This window comes from Thunnus albacares, chromosome 15, assembly GCF_914725855.1.
Source record: "Thunnus albacares chromosome 15, fThuAlb1.1, whole genome shotgun sequence".
NCBI lineage: Eukaryota > Metazoa > Chordata > Actinopteri > Scombriformes > Scombridae > Thunnus > Thunnus albacares.
Window position 1 is genome coordinate 12,658,840 of NC_058120.1, and position 16,657 is coordinate 12,675,496.

The 16,657-nt window shown below is 41.9% G+C and overlaps 3 protein-coding genes across 8 annotated transcripts; 2 read left to right on the plus strand and 1 right to left on the minus strand.

The window, feature by feature from the left end:
- Positions 1–163: 163 nt before the first annotated feature.
- On the plus strand, positions 164–5,718 carry vash1 (vasohibin 1). 4 transcript variants are annotated; one of them, XM_044376054.1, is made up of 8 exons: positions 164–429; positions 749–1,188; positions 1,708–1,796; positions 2,255–2,311; positions 2,797–2,871; positions 3,123–3,504; positions 4,057–4,166; positions 4,381–5,718. In XM_044376054.1, the coding sequence occupies exons 2-8, from the start codon at positions 967–969 to the stop codon at positions 4,451–4,453; spliced, it is 1,008 nt and encodes a 335-aa protein (XP_044231989.1). In that variant the 5' UTR covers positions 164–429; positions 749–966; the 3' UTR covers positions 4,454–5,718. The 4 variants fall into 4 exon arrangements, with proteins under 4 accessions (XP_044231989.1, XP_044231988.1, XP_044231990.1 ...); XM_044376053.1 differs by having other exon boundaries at positions 768–1,188; XM_044376055.1 differs by having other exon boundaries at positions 771–1,188.
- Positions 5,719–7,173: 1,455 nt separating this feature from the next.
- angel1 (angel homolog 1 (Drosophila)) lies at positions 7,174–12,139 on the minus strand. Of its 2 annotated transcripts, none has more exons than XM_044375319.1 (10): positions 11,978–12,139; positions 10,188–11,408; positions 9,790–10,025; positions 9,621–9,690; positions 9,094–9,536; positions 8,769–8,910; positions 8,524–8,634; positions 8,384–8,417; positions 7,932–8,095; positions 7,174–7,831 (listed from the first exon to the last, which is right to left on the minus strand). In XM_044375319.1, the coding sequence occupies exons 1-10, from the start codon at positions 12,042–12,044 to the stop codon at positions 7,671–7,673; spliced, it is 2,649 nt and encodes an 882-aa protein (XP_044231254.1). In that variant the 5' UTR covers positions 12,045–12,139; the 3' UTR covers positions 7,174–7,670. The 2 variants fall into 2 exon arrangements, with proteins under 2 accessions (XP_044231254.1, XP_044231252.1); XM_044375317.1 differs by lacking the exon at positions 11,978–12,139 and adding an exon at positions 11,552–11,960.
- Positions 12,140–12,491: 352 nt separating this feature from the next.
- Positions 12,492–16,657, plus strand: LOC122998424 (leucine-rich repeat-containing protein 74A). Of its 2 annotated transcripts, XM_044375320.1 has the most exons (13): positions 12,492–12,611; positions 12,896–13,071; positions 13,163–13,270; positions 13,389–13,482; positions 13,762–13,811; positions 13,898–13,979; positions 14,077–14,162; positions 14,237–14,431; positions 14,518–14,613; positions 14,803–14,946; positions 15,165–15,269; positions 15,517–15,602; positions 15,954–16,657. In XM_044375320.1, exons 1-13 carry the CDS (start codon positions 12,503–12,505, stop codon positions 16,561–16,563), a joined length of 1,941 nt encoding a protein of 646 aa, XP_044231255.1. In that variant the 5' UTR covers positions 12,492–12,502; the 3' UTR covers positions 16,564–16,657. The 2 variants fall into 2 exon arrangements, with proteins under 2 accessions (XP_044231255.1, XP_044231256.1); XM_044375321.1 differs by lacking the exons at positions 13,898–13,979; positions 14,077–14,162.

Here is a 16,657-nt window from a genome sequence, read left to right on the forward strand (position 1 = left end):
ATAAAGATCTGAAGTGTTTTTTTCTTCATTCTCTCTGCACGTTATAAAACACTATACCGCTGCAATAGTAAATAAAAACAAAGACAAAAATGTGTATTTTGGCACAGTTTCTAACCTACAGTATTTCAACATATGATACGCGTATTTGTAACGGAAAGCACCTGAATGCAGCATTTGTCACAGCTGAGATCATCCCTTAAGTAGAGAGCATGCGCAGTCGACGGAGGTCTGGGAGTGTCTGTCTGAGCGGCTCGTTGGACGTGAATCCAAGCCGCAGTCACTGAAGCCAAGAGCATCTTCCCGAACAATGAACCGGCTGACATGGAAGGAAATCATTTACTGAAACGGAGATGAACTGGACGTCTAAGGAGTGTCGGGAGATGCGATTGTACAGCAACACTGATTTGCTGGATTGAATGACCTCTAACGGTACTGGGAGTTAGTAATTTCTAATACTTTGTTGTCTGCAGAGTCAATCCTCTTATAGACTGCAATAGCAGTGATAGCGTTATATTAACGGGCTTGTGTTTGCTTGTTGAACACTAACAATATCGCCACTATAAGAGGCTACACATCCTATGGATATTTCACCTTATATATTTATTTACCTGAATATGTGATTATTGAATGGCCTGTAGTCAAATAGATTCATCCCAAAGTGTTGAGGAGTTATATTGCAAAGTCATTGGATATTCGAAAAAAACAGTTAAAAATTAACTTGAAATCATTTCACCTGCTTCAACTATAGAGGCTCGTTTTATTCACAGCAGATCACCTTTACAGTAAAGACACCACCTTTGAAGCCTTTTTGAGACACTGGTGCCATAAGCTGCTGGATGTCATGAGTTGGCCATCTGCTGTGGGAACCTACTTAAACCTGCAAGCAGATTAACCAGTGAAAGGTCCAAGGCATCAGTCAGGACATTTCTGTGCCAGGAATCTGTCGACTTCCTTTGCAGAGGAGGGATGCTGAGGGCCACTGAGGGCTCAACGGAGGAGAGAGATGAGGAGCAGGAGGATGAAGGCGAAGAAGAGATGAGGGATGGAGGGGTGCCTTTCTATGTTAACAGAGGAGGCCTTCCGGTGGATGAGGAGACTTGGGAGAGGATGTGGCGCCATGTGGGTCGAATCCACCCTGATGGTGAAGCTTTGGGGAAGGGGATCCGGGGCGCCACTGACCTACCCAAGGTAAAGTTCTGAATATGTAGTTACCGCTGATTTACACGTGACAGGAGTATCTGCTTCTGTACTGTGCACTTCACACTATCCACCTGCAGCTTACACATAGTTGAGAAACAATTTACACCCATGTGCTGTGGGGAAATATTGAGTTACAGTGCTACTATGCTGTCCCACATGACAAACATACTAAAAGCCACATGCCTCTAAATCCACTATAAATAATTACTATTGCTGATTTGTTTTTTTCCTCCAGTGTCATTCCAGTAGTAAAACACAATGCATGTTTTGTCCAGTCTGTCATGCAAAGTATGTTTGCACTCTACAGATGTTTAAAATGAAGAAAAATGGTACCTTTTATTCTATTTTCATGAGCGTGGCTGAAGAGCAATTAGGATAATTTTGCCTTTAGTTGCACTGAATAGAGAAGAGCGCAGAGATCAAGAAAAGAAAGACTACTTTTCCAGCTGGAGTGAATATAGAGATTGTATAATGGTTAAGCAGTTGTTTGGATGCTCTGTCCCACAGATTCCAGTACCGAGTGTGCCTACATACCAACCTACCACCACTATCCCACAGCGCCTGGAAGCCATACAGAAATACATCAGGGAATTACAGTATCCTTTGGCTAAGTTGGTGAAAAAGTGGCTGATATTGAGTATATTTGAATGTTTGCTTTATAATTTACACCTTGTAGATTAGTGTGTCATTCACCAAAACATTCCCTATTGCCTTAAACTACTTTGATGATTCATGGAGTCAATAGTAGTACTAGAAAATAATGGAAGTATAATACTAACAGATTGCCTTTTCTCTCATCCCATTGACCCATTGTTTTGGCACAGTTTGACAAATATGGGCCATGCATTAGAAAGTAGGCAGCAGTAGATACTATATTCTATATTAAGCAAATGCATGATTTTCATCCATAATTAACCAACCAGTTATGAATATTATAAAGAACTCTACGTCGTTGTTTCACCTCTTCACTGCATGCAGCAGAGTCTTCTCCCAAGGCAGTTTCACGTTACTTCATGTTGCTCCGTTATGCTATGACCTTAACTCTATCCTGCAGGTACAATCACACCGGGACACAGTTTTTTGAAATTAAGAAGAGCCGGCCTCTTACTGCGTGAGCAACCTTTATTTTTAACGAAGGACTGATTGTTTGTGCTTGGCTTGTGGTTTTATTTTACTGTTTCAAGATCTGAATGTCCAACAATGAGATGTTAGACTCGCAAAGCCTTATGGCAGTAGTCACAGGATGTCAGGAACAATGTTCGTTGATTTCTTATGGTTTAGCCTGGTGCCTGATGCATGTGGATCCGCTGTATTTCTGCTTTACTTCAGGGCTTTGTGAGTAGGAACAGACGATAAAAAGCTAGACAAGATCTGCGTTGCCAGCGGAGGCCTGGAACGTACTGTACTTTTCCTGACCTCACTTTATTAGATTTAGTAGCACATAATTTATCTCCCTGGCTCATGGAAACTGTTTTTCATTTGACTAAGTGATCAATAACAGTGTGTTCATGTCATTTGTAGTGCATTCAGCGGTGTTCTTTTTTGTCACAGAAACAGAGTAACAGTGGTACGCTCTTGTTCAAATTTTCCGCACAGGTTGATGGACATCGCTAAGGAGATGACACGTGAAGCTCTGCCAATCAAATGCCTGGAGGCGGTGATCCTGGGGATGTATCTTTACAGCAGCATATTATGTTGCATGACATTTTAGGTGCTATGATGTCTTCATATTGAATTGTTGTAGGTTTACATGATCATAAAACCTACAACAACGGCTATGTAGAGGCAGCTTTTTTTTAACATGCGCACCAAACAGAAGTGGTGATGAGAAATGTGTTCTTTTCGGCAGATTTACCACACATTGTATTCCCCAAATTTGCTCACGATTTTCTCTATTTGCTCCTTGACCGAGCTTGGTACAGTTACCTCACCAACAACATGCCAGGTGTGGAGCGCTTCCCCCTCAGCTTTAAGTCTCATTTCTCAGGAAACTTCTTCCACCACATCGTGCTGGGAGTTCACAGCGGGGGACGCTTCGGCGCGCTGGGCATGAGCCGGAGGGAGGACCTCATGTTCAAGCCCCTGGAGTTCCGAACACTGATGGACTTGGTGCAGGAATATGAAGGAGCCTACAAGGGTTACTGGCACACCCTGCGAAAGGTCAAGATCGGCCAGTACGTGTCCCACGACCCTCATAGCGTGGAGCAGATAGAATGGAAACACTCGATACTAGATGTGGACAAACTGACAAAGGAGGAGCTGCGGAAGGAGCTGGAGAGACACACTCGAGACATGAGGCTGAAGGTACAGTGCAGGGGTTGTTCGGACAAATAGTATTTAAGTATCTGAAGTCTCACTTAGCTGCTGACACCAGTACAAGCCAATGAATCTCTTGCGGGATGAAAAACAATCGCGAGAAATATAATTAGTCCTCAGCAGATGGACTACCCTTCCTGACTGCGTATTAGATTTCCTTTGACGTGCTGTTTCTTCAAGCATGGTGACACTGAGTTGACCTGCTATCTGAGGAGCTATTTCTCTCAAACGATCTCTCTCATCACCTCTCATGCTAACATAATGAAAGCGGCCTTGATGTCGAGCTCTGTGTGTAATAAAACTAATGTGATGGCTCGACTCTGCTCTGTCGTGCTTCATGCATGGCCGGCTCAATCCATCAATAGCCGATCGTTTACATTGAGTGCTCTGCGCAATCACATAGAAGACACAGACAAATTTTAGCCACTGACACCATACAGTGACGACATAAGCATAGTTCAGCTCACTCGTGTGATGTTTTAAAGTGGTTGAAATCCTGATTAAGATTGTCTTTTTTGTGTATTGTTTTTTTTTTTGCAGATAGGAAAACCTGCACCTTCCTCTCCCACCAAAGACAGGAGGAACAGCATGGGTTCACCCCTCAGAGGACCAAGCAGCCCCTTGCGCAGGATCAGCCGTGTTGAGAGACGGTATGATTCATCATGTGCTCTACATGATTTTGTTTTTCACCAAAAATACAGGCACCATAGCTGTTGATGGGAAATCTTTGTTGTCAGTGGAAAATATTTGGCCTACAGCTGTCTTGTGATCTAAGGCAAAGCAGAAGTAGTTTATGAATTAGTCACAGTTTCCTTCTTATGTGAATAAAACTGTTGTCTCGTATTTTTGTTTCTTTGGTTTCAGCCCCTCCGGAGAGAAGAAGGCTTTGGAACAGAAAGCATCTGGAGACATGAACGGTTATCAGATTCGAGTCTGAAGAAGAATTTTTAGTTTGTGAAGTTACAACAAGGTACCACTCATGCTTTTCACAAGGCCACCACTGGCCTATTCACAGGATGCAATGTTGAATAGGTCACCAGCAACTTTTCGTCCCAAAACAAACGTTTGCATTCAGACTCCCACCGTCTGTGTTGTCAGAGGCTTTTTCTGGAGCAGTTACTGTGCGTAGTAATTGGTGCTGGCAATGTTCCCAAATGATAAAAAAAAGAGGGTCAAATGTGCAGTAATTTGTAAACATTTTTAACAACTCTACTCAACTTCCCCAAAAGCTGGGAAAGACTACCACTCAGTGTAAATGTGCTACAGGACATATCATAGATTTTTGTGGTGTTATTATGTTTAACAGAAGCTCTTAAGGCTCGTCAGCAATCTGTATCGTTATACTGTAAGTGTGCAAATACATGTAATGTAATTTTAAATCCACTTAGGCTCTTGCTGGGCAGCAATTGCTTGTGTAGTGACTAGTTTGCAAACTACCGTTGTGCCTTGTATGAAAACTCAAAGAAAAGAAAACACTTTTTTTATATCCAATCTATTATAGTCATTGCCTAACTGAACACAAAGCAGTGTAATCTCTGCTCTTCTTTAATTACTATGAAATAAACAGTTTGAGACGTCAATACTCAGAGGCGAGCATGTTTAGCATGCTGTTGACTGTGATAAGTTATCTGAATATGGGATTGAATAGACAATATAGCTAAGTGTAAGAATATGAAAGCATCTGTTGAGTGATAATATGAGGAACAGGAGTTATTCTGGCTGCTGAATATAAAAATAATTATCAACATGACTGATGACAACGCAGCTGACTGACCTCATCTGCATTTAATGTAGACGCAAAGTACTGAGTCAGTTTAATTGTACTGTATAACTGCTTTATATATACATTGTTTCTAACTTTTATTTGTAGCAACTTTATCCAATATTTCACTTGCCTTAAGTGGTATCCAAGCAACTGACTTCCATTTGAGCTAAGGTGTAAAGAAGTTTGTTTACAGCACTTTTATCTTTTTGTATTTTTTTTCTTTTTTATTGGGATTTGTGTCATTTTATACTTCGTCAATGTTGGTGATCACCAGTAGAGCACTTAATATTCAAAACACGCTGTTCTGAATACTTTGCCACAGCCAACATTTTTAAGTGTACAGTAGGTGTATGTTTTCATTCCAATATTCTGTAACACAAGTTGTTTCGTACCATAAGTTGATTTACAGGATCACAATAAAGGTTCACTATGATTGTGGCAACACAGTCTTGTTTTCTTGTTTCAAAAACCTTGACCTTATTTGAGTAGTGATCATCCAAAGAAATATACAATTTAAGTGTTAAACAGTTGGTAATGTGTAATCAGTTGTTTTGGGGTAAAGTGCCAGTTTTCTGTCAAACAAATGTTCAAACTGAGCACAGGGCGTCCAAAACTGAAGGGCAGTTTTTGACTGACACTGAGGTAAACGATAACGAGAGCAGAGTAAGGAGATCACCAAAAACTACCCAAGTTTACAAAAAGTAAACTTGACACCAACAACACTATAAAAGGGAAGCGTAACCGTCTGAGTGCAGCTGAGACTTACAGCACAAGTCAGACCAAGTGGGACAGATTTAGCCTTCTAAATGTCACAATATCCACCATGTTTCATTTAAAATTTGAATGTTGAAGCGTTACCAGGATTTGCCACAGCCATATAAATAAAAGCGATAGTGTGCTGCTCTCATGATCAGTTTACTGTTTAATGGATTAAAGTCCACCAAAGTCCACTTCATAGCACAGCAATCAGCTAATAAAGCTTAATGGCTGCTGCATTCAATGATACCAGTTAGCAATGAGCTGCAGGTCACATATGGGCTGTATGTCAGGTACAGTAAGAATACTGTGATCTTAGTACTGCAATACAGCAGTTGAAGGAGATAGTGGTGTCATTTGTGAAAGTGAGCTCCTTAGAATAAGTGTTTGTTAATGTTATGGCAGTTACCTTGGTGAATTATGAAGATAGAAGAGTCATGAGAAAGATAAACAAACTCCCTATCCTCCCTTCCAGTGGATTCCAGATGTCAAACACTTTGTCTACTAGTGTTTGTAAGATAGAAACAGAAGGCATGTCCTATTTGGAGAGAAACCTACTGACCCACTTCCTTTACTTGCATACATTCGATGCCACAGGGGGAATAAATGCACACAACCTGATTCCTTGATATATTAAAAGTTTTTAACTCGCATCTGACTGTATTATATTGAAAACACATTAAAACAACTCACTGAAGGGCCCACTGACAATGGGTGACAGACATCCTACTGTTGGGAATCACCTTCGCAGACATTCTATAGCCCACACATAACACAAAGCTCTCTTACTAAGCCCATCATGCATGAACACTCAACTATCTAAATGAATTATTCATTCATGCATCAACCAGACACACGCACACACCCACACGCACGCAGAGACATCTTCTCCCTGACTGAGTGCCTAAGTGCAGTGGGATGGGAGGGGCAGAGAGCCAACATTCAGGTCACAATCTCAGCACAGGAGCAGGCGGGATACACACAGGGAGCCAGACACAAACTGCAGGCTTTAATGCTAACAGATGCACTTAGCTTGCTACATCATGAATCCAGGAAAGAACTATAAATTACTTTTTAAAGCCCAGAGATATGATTTGTTCTTTCTGTAAGGAGCAAAATCACAACAGAGTCACAAATTAATGCAAAATATTTATTCAGTATATTTTTGAAAAAATAGAACTGACTCATAATCGGAGAAATGCAATTCTCATTTCAAAATTAGGTTTAAAATAAAATTAAAATGTGACAGAAGCTGTCAACAGCAAAATAAACAAGTGAGTGCATTATCACACCACTAAGAGTCAATCCTCGACTTTAATACTATTACATCATCAATTATAAGATTTGTCATATCGTAGTCATAGTTCTGCACCATTTATCCGATGCAAACCATGTGGAACAGGGTTGAACATTGGCGCTTGTTATTTTCCTGGCTCTTTTGAACAAAAATGTGAACGTCCCATTTAGTTAGAAAACTATTATCCTCTGTTGCCAGGATTGAACCGCAAATAATGGTATCCATACTAACCAAAACAAAAACCAAATGTGTACAGAGCAAGAACCGAATCATTTGAACAGAAACATGCTTATCCTCTCACGTCCATCTCATTCAGTTCACCCGCAGTCTTTTCTCTCATGCAGCATTCAGGTCCAGCTGGAATTTGGCCAGAAGACTGAGATGGTCAGATGGGAATATGTGGTTGGGAAGGCCTTTCATTGACCATAAGACGTCCTCTGATAGGAGGGAGAGACAACTAATCAACTTCAGACCTTTATTCACGAAGTCGCCACCAGCTAAGGAAAAGAAAGAGAAAAATCCCCACATTAGTTATTTACAGAAGCAAATGATTAATTCAGAGCTGTAAAATGTTAAACATACTGTCCCGTTTTTTACCTCTTTGATCAGAGGGTGAGATGCGTTTTGGGGAATAGAAGATGTAGTCGACAGTAGCTCCTACTTCAGAGTGCAGAGTCGTGACTTCTGAGTTACCAGAGCCTGGGAGAGTGTGTTTATAGACCGACTCCAGGTCTAACCGGTGACTGATGGTGTGTCCGAACCTGTGACACACAAACTCAATCACTGCTATCACATCTGATTTCCACTAACCTGCTTTTTTTCTCCACCTTTCTATATGCATTCCTGTATTGTACATCATAAGGTGACATGAATGATTAGACTGAGATAATAAAGAATTCCTATTTGTTAATTATAGTGGCTTTAACATTTATTGTTTATGGTCTCTCAGTTTGCTGCTGTGACACTGAATTACCATCAGATTCTATTCATCTGTGCATGCAATGTCTGACAATAAGAAGCAGAAACCTTCAAATGACATATCAACTGACCTTCTAACAAAAGGCTGGTTTCTCATTGAAGCATCTGCACACAATAACAAAGAAAATTCAGAGATTCAAACCATTTCTGTGTAGAAATCTGGTTCCATAAATAGGAGGAAAGCTGATGACTGTGTTGTGCTTTCTGCTACCTGGTGTGTTGTCAGTCACGCCTGGGATCTGCTGCAAGTCAGGCGGACGGACATATGCATCTGGACAGTAGCGCAGCCACAGCATGAAGTCATGGCTGTACTGACGTGTCCCTACACGAGACGAACAAATATTAAGACAGGAAGTGTGAGAGAGGAACTGAAACACAAATCTGAAATTTACACCTTGGATCTAGATTGCAAAAATGACAGTATGTACAAAACATGCTCCAACTTCAAACACTGACCTAATACCTGACTCTGACTCTCATTCATCTCTTCGACTGTAGTGTACTGGCAGTTGTCACTGATTCCCAGACAGCTGGGCCACAGAGGAGCAAACAGTCTGTGGCAATTGGCCTTGTATGACAAATCCTCTTGACCTGATATCTGTTGGATATTGATAAATACATACATGGTTACAGAGGTCACTGCATCATTGCAGAAATCCTGAGCCAAATGTATCTATTTCAAACAAGTCCACACACAATCATGTGGGAGCAGCTAGATATTTTCCAGCTAACATGCCAGGTATTGATTATAGTCAGTTATCCTTTGTAGTGTCAGTCTCACCATCCATGCTGGTAGACCCTGGTAGTAGAGCTCACCGGTGGTGATGAACTGGTACAGAGGCATGTGGGGGACAGAGTTAAAGTCCCCACACAGTATAACATTACAGTGTTCGCCTTTAGCCTTGCAGGACTTGACCACACGGTGGACTTCTGCCATCATCATAGCTAGCTGAGCCAGCTTTACGTCACCCCTCCTGGGGTTGAAGAGCAGGTGTGTGTTGGCCACACAGAGAAGTGGGCCCGTCACCTTGACCTGTGACCCCTGGGGGACCACTGGCCGAAGCAGCAAAACAATGCCCACATTGTGCCGGTTCAGGAGCTCCACATCAGGCCTGAAGAACTCCAGCGGGATGACTGATACCTCAGAAAAGAGACTGCTGCGATAGCAAGTAGCACAGCCATCTGTCTTGGTGCCTGTACGCCGCTTGTACACACAGGTGTAGCCTGGGGCAACAACAGGAAGACAATTTATTTGATGTCTTTGTCATAACATCCTCCAACAGGACTGTTTTGTCTCAGATGACCTACCCATCTGAGTCAGGACTGGATACAGTTGTTCATGATAGTGGTTTTCCTGAACCTCTTGGAGACACAGAATCTACACAAAGCACACAAACAACTCATTAGTGGAATCCTAAAGATTAGAATTAATTTCTACATTTATAGTTTACTTTGAATCAGTCGTCATTTGACTCACATCTGGTGCCCATTTCTCAATTTCCTTTAAGAGAAGGCTGCAGCGGTAGCTCCAGTCCAGCACCTCCAGGGGGCAGTGTGTGTACAGATCCTGGTTGGCCTCCAGCAGGTCTTGAGCCAGGATGTTGTAGGACATGACAGTGAAGTCCATCGAGGCCTTTGTGGATGGGAAGGGTATCAGGGCAGGACTTGCTTCAGTGGCACTCTCATCCATCTCCTCCCATACTCTCCACATTACTGGTTGGAAGACAAGCACACACAAACAAGTCTGTGCAAATTAACCACTGGATACTAAGCTACTGAAGAGTGTGGACGAATCTAACTACAGCAGAATTACTACAGTTGATAAAAACAAAAATGAGCATGTAATGAAAGTAAAGGGAGATATCAGACTCTCACCTTCAAAGGGCATTGTCAGCTCAGCTGGAGGATAATAGCTCACAGCAGGAAATTGCCACAGCGGGCACTGCACTTCGTCTGCTAGGCCCGGTCCTGCAGGAAAGTGCCAGCCAGTTTGTGTATCGTGTTGCCCGCTAAATGTAAGGTTTTCAGTGTTTGCAAGAAGGGAGGTAAACACCAGGTCAGAACTAGGTGCCCCATCATTGTCAGCTAAATATTCATCCCAGCATTCAGTTACTTTGACTACAGTTTCAGCTTCAGACACAAACTCTTCAGCCCCTGGTATCTGTATTTGTTCCTGTACTAAAGGGGTTGTTTCTTGTACACTGGGCTCAGCTGGGGTTACTGATTCTTCCAAGCTTTGTATCTGTATTTGTTCCTCCACTGGATAGATGGTGTACTGAACACTCTCCTCAGCTGGAGTTACTGGATAGGTGGCGTATTGAACACTCTCCACAACTGGAGTTACTGGATAGGTGATGTATTGAACACTGTCCATAGTTGGACTTACTGGATAGGTGGTGTACTGAACGCTCTCCTCAGCTGGAGTTACTGGATAGGTGGTGTATTGAACACTCTCCTCAACTGGAGTTACTGGATAGGTGATGTATTGAACACTCTCTTCAGCTGGAGTTACTGGATAGGTGATGTATTGAACACTCTCCTCAGCTGGAGTTACTGACTCTTCAGTGCTTTGTATCTCTGTTTTTTCCTGCACTGGACAAGTTGTTGCCTGTATGCTGTCTTCTGTTTGCAGGGACTCTAACTGTGCCCCAAGTGCTAGCTCTAGACTAATGTCCTCACTTGCAACATTAGTTCCATCCTCTGTGTTTTGCTTATTATAGAACCTATCATGGTCTATTTCTGTGTCCTCTTTCTTAAGAGTTTCCACTTTGTCCTGTCGCTGTGCCTCTTGTATCTCTGTTTCTTCCAACTTCACTGCAGATTGCACCTGACTCATCTTTGCCTCATTCTTTGTTTCTCCCTGCAGGACAGCCATCAACTGTTCTTTGTCTGTGTCAGGCCTCGTATCGTCTTGCTTTACTGGACTTTGCTCTTTCATCCTTTCTTTCGTTTCTCCCTTCGACCCACTGCTTGGGCCAAGCTGCTGGCCCAGTGGGGTAGTCTGAGACTGGGTGAACCTCCTGCTTGTGACAGCACCAGCATCCCACACTGCCGTGCCATTAACCACTGCAGGAGGGAGACCCTTCTTTGAGGCATCTGCAAGACAAGCTTAGTGTAAGAGAACAGCAATGCATTTGTTGAAGGTTCAAACATACAGAGCTTTGTAGTTTCTGTCATTAACATTGCCAAAATAATGACAATAAGTGTGTGAATGCCACATATAAAAATATCTGACTGACTTGAACTGCACAGCAAAACATTCACACATGGTGACGTTCTGACGTCACGGGGGGGGGGGCGTCCGCTCAATAACAGGTGCAAGCCAACCGACACTGCCATGAGCTATAACTAGCAAAACAGCAGAACAAAACATAATTTGCTCTGCGCTCCCATTTTCACCACAGAGAAAATAGCAGAAGCTCATACCGGAAAATGTGTCACATTGAGCTTGTGATGGAAAAACAAGTTGAAGTCACCAACATATCGCTGGCGCCAACACGTTATTACAAACTGCTCAGTCAGCGGCAAACTAAACGTCACGTTAGCAACCATTAGCTCCGGACAGCCGCCCAGTCAGGGGAGATGCACACATAGTTTTTATTCAACGAAGCCGGCAACGATACTTTCAAATACGGACACCTTTGCAATGTTGCTGGAAGATTTACCTGAGGGTCGACTGGACAGATACCGTGATAATGGGTAGAGCCCATAAAACAACAGGATGCCAATCATGCTGCCCTACTCAGATAAGCGCATGCGCGTTCTGAAGTTGGTGGTGTTTTTTTGGACGGTCAGGGGACACTACTAAAGTGTCTCTGGTGTTGTCTCCTTTGTGCATGTGTTTTGGCTTTTGAATATGACAATACTAAAAAAAAAAATTCTAAGAAAAAAGAAAAATATTAAATGTACAGTACTTGCTTTCCTGGCATGGTGCAGGGAACCTGTACTCCAAATGTTACCATTTATCAATTCTATATAATATGCTTGGATGTACTAAACACTAGAATGTAACCACACTAATGAATAAATTATCCCCAGCACTACACATGACATGCTACCTGAAAGGTAGAATTACCTGCTGGGCAGTAGAGGCATTTCATTTCACAGCACTAAGCTCACACAAACCAGACGCTGAATGAACAAACTGAAGATGTTTTCAAACAGAACATAGGCTCTAACAGCAGACAGCCATGTCGACACTGTCTTTTGAGTCCCTCTGTTTAAAAGATGATGATTGTCCATCTCCGACACTGTATCGAGGCTCTGAGGATGAGTTTGACACAGACTTGGAGTTGGATGGTAAGTAAATGAAATCATTCTTGGATTAATTCCTGCAGTTCTCAGGTTAAAAAAACAATATAATAAGTCATTTTTTTCTAATCTGATTGTAAAGCTGTAATTCATGTACACATACATACATATACATACTGTTAATTCATGATATTGATATAAAACCTTTCCCAGTTTCTAAAAGCAATGCAATTAAATGGCTTGTTTTGAGTGTTCCTGTAAAAAATATGTTCATTACTTTATCTACAGGCAAAGGCTGATATAGTAGGACTCACATTCTTACTCATTTCCAGAAAAAGACGAGAGCAACAAGGAAATGTCTATAGCTGAAGTGTACCTGCAAGCCTGCAAGTTGGTGGGTGTGGTGCCAATCTCCTACTTCATACGAAACCTTGACTCTCCCACCATGACACTCAGCCACCATGGGCTGGGACCTTTGGGGTGCAAGGCACTAGCCATTGCTTTGGTGGTGAGTTTTGAAATGCAAGTATGTTACTGAATGTGACTTTTTAAAATAGAACATTTCTGATGAGCTCTTTGTGTGTTTGTATTGTGTTTAGAGTGATATGCATATCAACACACTGGAACTGGCAGACAATTACATTCAAGCTGAGGGAGCCAAATACCTTGTGGAGATGTTGAGGGCTAATTTCACCATTCAGCATCTGGTATGTAGCACTGCTAATTTACCACTAGAGGTAGCAAAAGTGCTTTTTAGGAGACAGTTTACTTGACTTTTACTGTGGAGGATTCTGCATACCTGCATTTCTCTGTTTTTTCTTTCAGGACTTGTCCAACAACCACCTGCAGTCTGCAGGAGCTGAGCATGTTGCTAAAATGTTGCTTGACAGCATTTCAGTAAAATCTATGAAACTTTCAGGTAATGTGCATATATATATTACAAAGCTGTACTGGCTGTAAGGTGATGTACTGATACCGAGGTAGACGGATACAGTTTCAAGAACCCACAGTCCATAATCAAAACAGCGAATCTCATGGCTCACGGTGCTTTTCCTGTGCTCTGACAAGGGGGAGGGGGAAAGACAAAAAAGACAGATTTTTCAACAATCAGTAAATTTAACAGCAGCAATAATAGGATTGCTATTATTTATTATCAAGCTTATTTTGTATATTCAAACAAGTACTATTTCTCCAACAGGAAATGGATTTACTGATGATGATGCTAAATATTTTGCAGATGCTTTATCGGTAAGTTATTGTTATGTTTTATATAATTATGTAATGGTTATTTGGTTATTTTTGCTATTTTTTGTTGCTAATATGTTTACATTTAGACCAATTCCAGAATAAAACAACTAGACCTGAGCCATAATGAGTTTTGTGGAAGAGGAGGAGAGCATTTGGGACAGCTGTTGGGTACGGTAAAAGTGTGGTGCCATACTAAGAAAAATGGCCACAGTAGTGGACACAAGATCCATTTCTTTTTCACTAATTTTACCTTCCATTTGTACAGCCAACAATGAAGGTCTAGAGGTACTGGATCTTAGTTGGAATCATCTTAGAATGAAAGGGGCTGTTGCTTTTTGTGCTGGATTAAAGGTATGGCTGATCATTGATCAATGACTTGCTAAACAACATTTGATCACCATGATCAACATCTTCTCCATATTTAGGTGAATATGATGTTAAAGCACCTTGACTTATCATGGAATGGTTTTGGGAATGAGGGTGCTCTGGCTATGGGAGAGGCCCTAAAATTCAACAACTCTCTGGTGCACCTCAACCTCAACAACAACCGCGTGACCAACGAGGGCATCGGCATGCTGTGCAAGGGTCTTGAGGCCAATGACACTCTCCGAGTTCTACTGGTGGGTAAATGAGGTTGCATTCAGCCAACAACAGACACATTGTGAGGTGATGTGTGAAGTAATGTTTGTGTCATACGTGCCTGTAGCTTGCTTACAACTCTTTAACGGTAGAGGGAGCACTGGCCCTGGTTAATGTGGTGAAGAACACACCTAAAACTGCCCTTGAGGAGATCAACATATGTGTGAGTGTAACACCATCATCGTCATGCCATTTTGATCACAGTTGAAACCACTCATATTAGCTGTTAATAATTTCAACTTTGTGTTCATATTGATCAAGAAAAGATAGTATTATTTCATTTTTCATCATATCTTAACTATGAAATGAAGAAGACTGAATGTATCATTTTTTTACCTTTTTATCTGAACAGAATGTGCTTGTAAATGAGAACTTTGTGCATCTGCTGGAGGTGACGTGTCTGGAGCATCCCAGTCTGGATGTACAGTATGGAGGGGTGGGAGGATTTATCGCTAAGAAGCCACCAAAACGCATTGATCCGATGAAAGTCATCCAGGTCTGTTTGGTCACCTAATAAAAATAAATAGTCCTAAAAATTTGTAATGAACAGTTACATTCCACCACTTTCCAGTTAATGAAAAATATAATCTCATATTCATGTGTAATGTTTAACAAGTATTTTCCTCACATTTAAATCAAATTACTGTGCAATTTATAATCATTCATAGTCTGGTTCTGTATTTATTTCACTATTGTCTCACAATGTTTTTGAAGGATTATCTGGATCAACGTAAACTACGCCTGTGGGATTTCTTTCGAAACATTGACAAAGATGGCACCATGCGAGTCCCTGTTGCTGACTTCAGGAAGGCAGTGCAGGTTTCCTGATGAATGAATGTTGATTCATTGAAGTGTCAGTGACATTTATAGGAAGCACAGCACTTATAAATTTCAGTGACAGAACACTATGAAATCACCCACAATGAGCTCTCTTTGAGTTGAATACTGAATCATTTAAAGCAAACTGTAAGAGACCAGAGATTCAATGATGCATTACATGCAAATTAGAAACGTTGTAATCTGACTCTGGCTGTTTCCTTCCTTTTGTTGTGTGAAAACTTGACAGCAATCAAGCATTCCTTTGGATCGATACCACATTGAGGAGCTGATTCAGAGACTTGATCGCGACAGGACAGGAATGGTAGACTACAGGTGAGCATGTGTCATACTGTATTTGATTATACTCACAGATGGGTGCTTCACAACGTGAGCTTGTGATGTGTTTTTTGTTGGAAAACATTTAGTAATGACGTTACTGTGCACTTTACAATTGTGGCTTCATGGCCGTTTGACTGATGACCATTGGAGTTGAACCAAGTGTGTTTTAGCTGTGAATTTGTCCAGCTTCTCACCTTGAATGATGCTTTCAAAAACAACGTCGTAAAATAGTGATGTTTATGTTTGGCACAGAGAGAGGCGTGTAATAAATTGGATGCAGTCTTACATTTTGGCTCCATAAAGCAGTCTAAGAGGTTCATAGGGTTATCTGATGTTTCTGTGCAGGGGACTGGCAGATACGAGGAAACAGATGATGAGGGATCACCGCCGCCAACTGCGGAAGGTTGAGTCCCGACAGAAGAAAGAAAAGCAAAAGAGTGACCGTATCCTCAAGACTTTCCAGAGCGCTGTGGAGGCAGTCACACCACGCAGCTCTATGGTCATATCTCCAGGAGGTGCCAAAGAGGACTCAAGTGGCCCACAGCACTTCTCTGCCACCCCTCTCAGTTCTTGGCATCACATCGTCATGTCCAACAGCAGTCGCTATTCTGTCTCTAACCTGAGCAATGAGCATGTCCACCTGCCCATGATAGGAGGCACCACGCCTTACCGTCCCACCAGTTCCCCAGCTATGCGCTCCTACTCCCAACCCAACCTGCTGGATGACTCCCCTCGCTCGGCCCCAGGCAAGTCCATCTCTGCACAGGGTGTACGCTCTGATCCAGAGATGGGCCATAGCAAGCTCAGCCCCACTGCTAACCACCTGACCAGGTCCAGGCCTGCACTTAATGCCAAGCAGCCAGAGGTTAAAGCCAAAACCAAGAAAGTGAAGAAAAAGAAAACTAAGAAACGTGTGGCGAAAGACTCAAAGACTCCTACACAAACTGTCAAGTGAACTGAATAATGTTATATAATCTTTATGATTCTTTTGGTCGTTTGGACACCTTTAGCTACTTTGTTACACAGTTAATAAATAATGATTGAAGAGA

Coding starts and splice junctions, on each gene's coding strand:
- angel1 (XM_044375317.1), bottom strand. CDS start 11,651: ATGGCAGTGTCGGTTGGCTTGCACCTGTTATTGAGCGGACGCCCCCCC. Junction 10,026..10,187: donor GCTGACAATGCCCTTTGAAG/GTGAGAGTCTGA, acceptor TCTTCCAACCAG/TAATGTGGAGAGTATGGGAG. Junction 8,096..8,383: donor AACCAGCCTTTTGTTAGAAG/GTCAGTTGATAT, acceptor TGTGTGTCACAG/GTTCGGACACACCATCAGTC.
- vash1 (XM_044376054.1), top strand. CDS start 967: ATGCTGAGGGCCACTGAGGGCTCAACGGAGGAGAGAGATGAGGAGCAG. Junction 1,189..1,707: donor GCGCCACTGACCTACCCAAG/GTAAAGTTCTGA, acceptor TCTGTCCCACAG/ATTCCAGTACCGAGTGTGCC. Junction 4,167..4,380: donor ATCAGCCGTGTTGAGAGACG/GTATGATTCATC, acceptor CTTTGGTTTCAG/CCCCTCCGGAGAGAAGAAGG.
- LOC122998424 (XM_044375320.1), top strand. CDS start 12,503: ATGTCGACACTGTCTTTTGAGTCCCTCTGTTTAAAAGATGATGATTGT. Junction 13,980..14,076: donor GCATTTGGGACAGCTGTTGG/GTACGGTAAAAG, acceptor CCATTTGTACAG/CCAACAATGAAGGTCTAGAG. Junction 14,432..14,517: donor ACACTCTCCGAGTTCTACTG/GTGGGTAAATGA, acceptor ACGTGCCTGTAG/CTTGCTTACAACTCTTTAAC.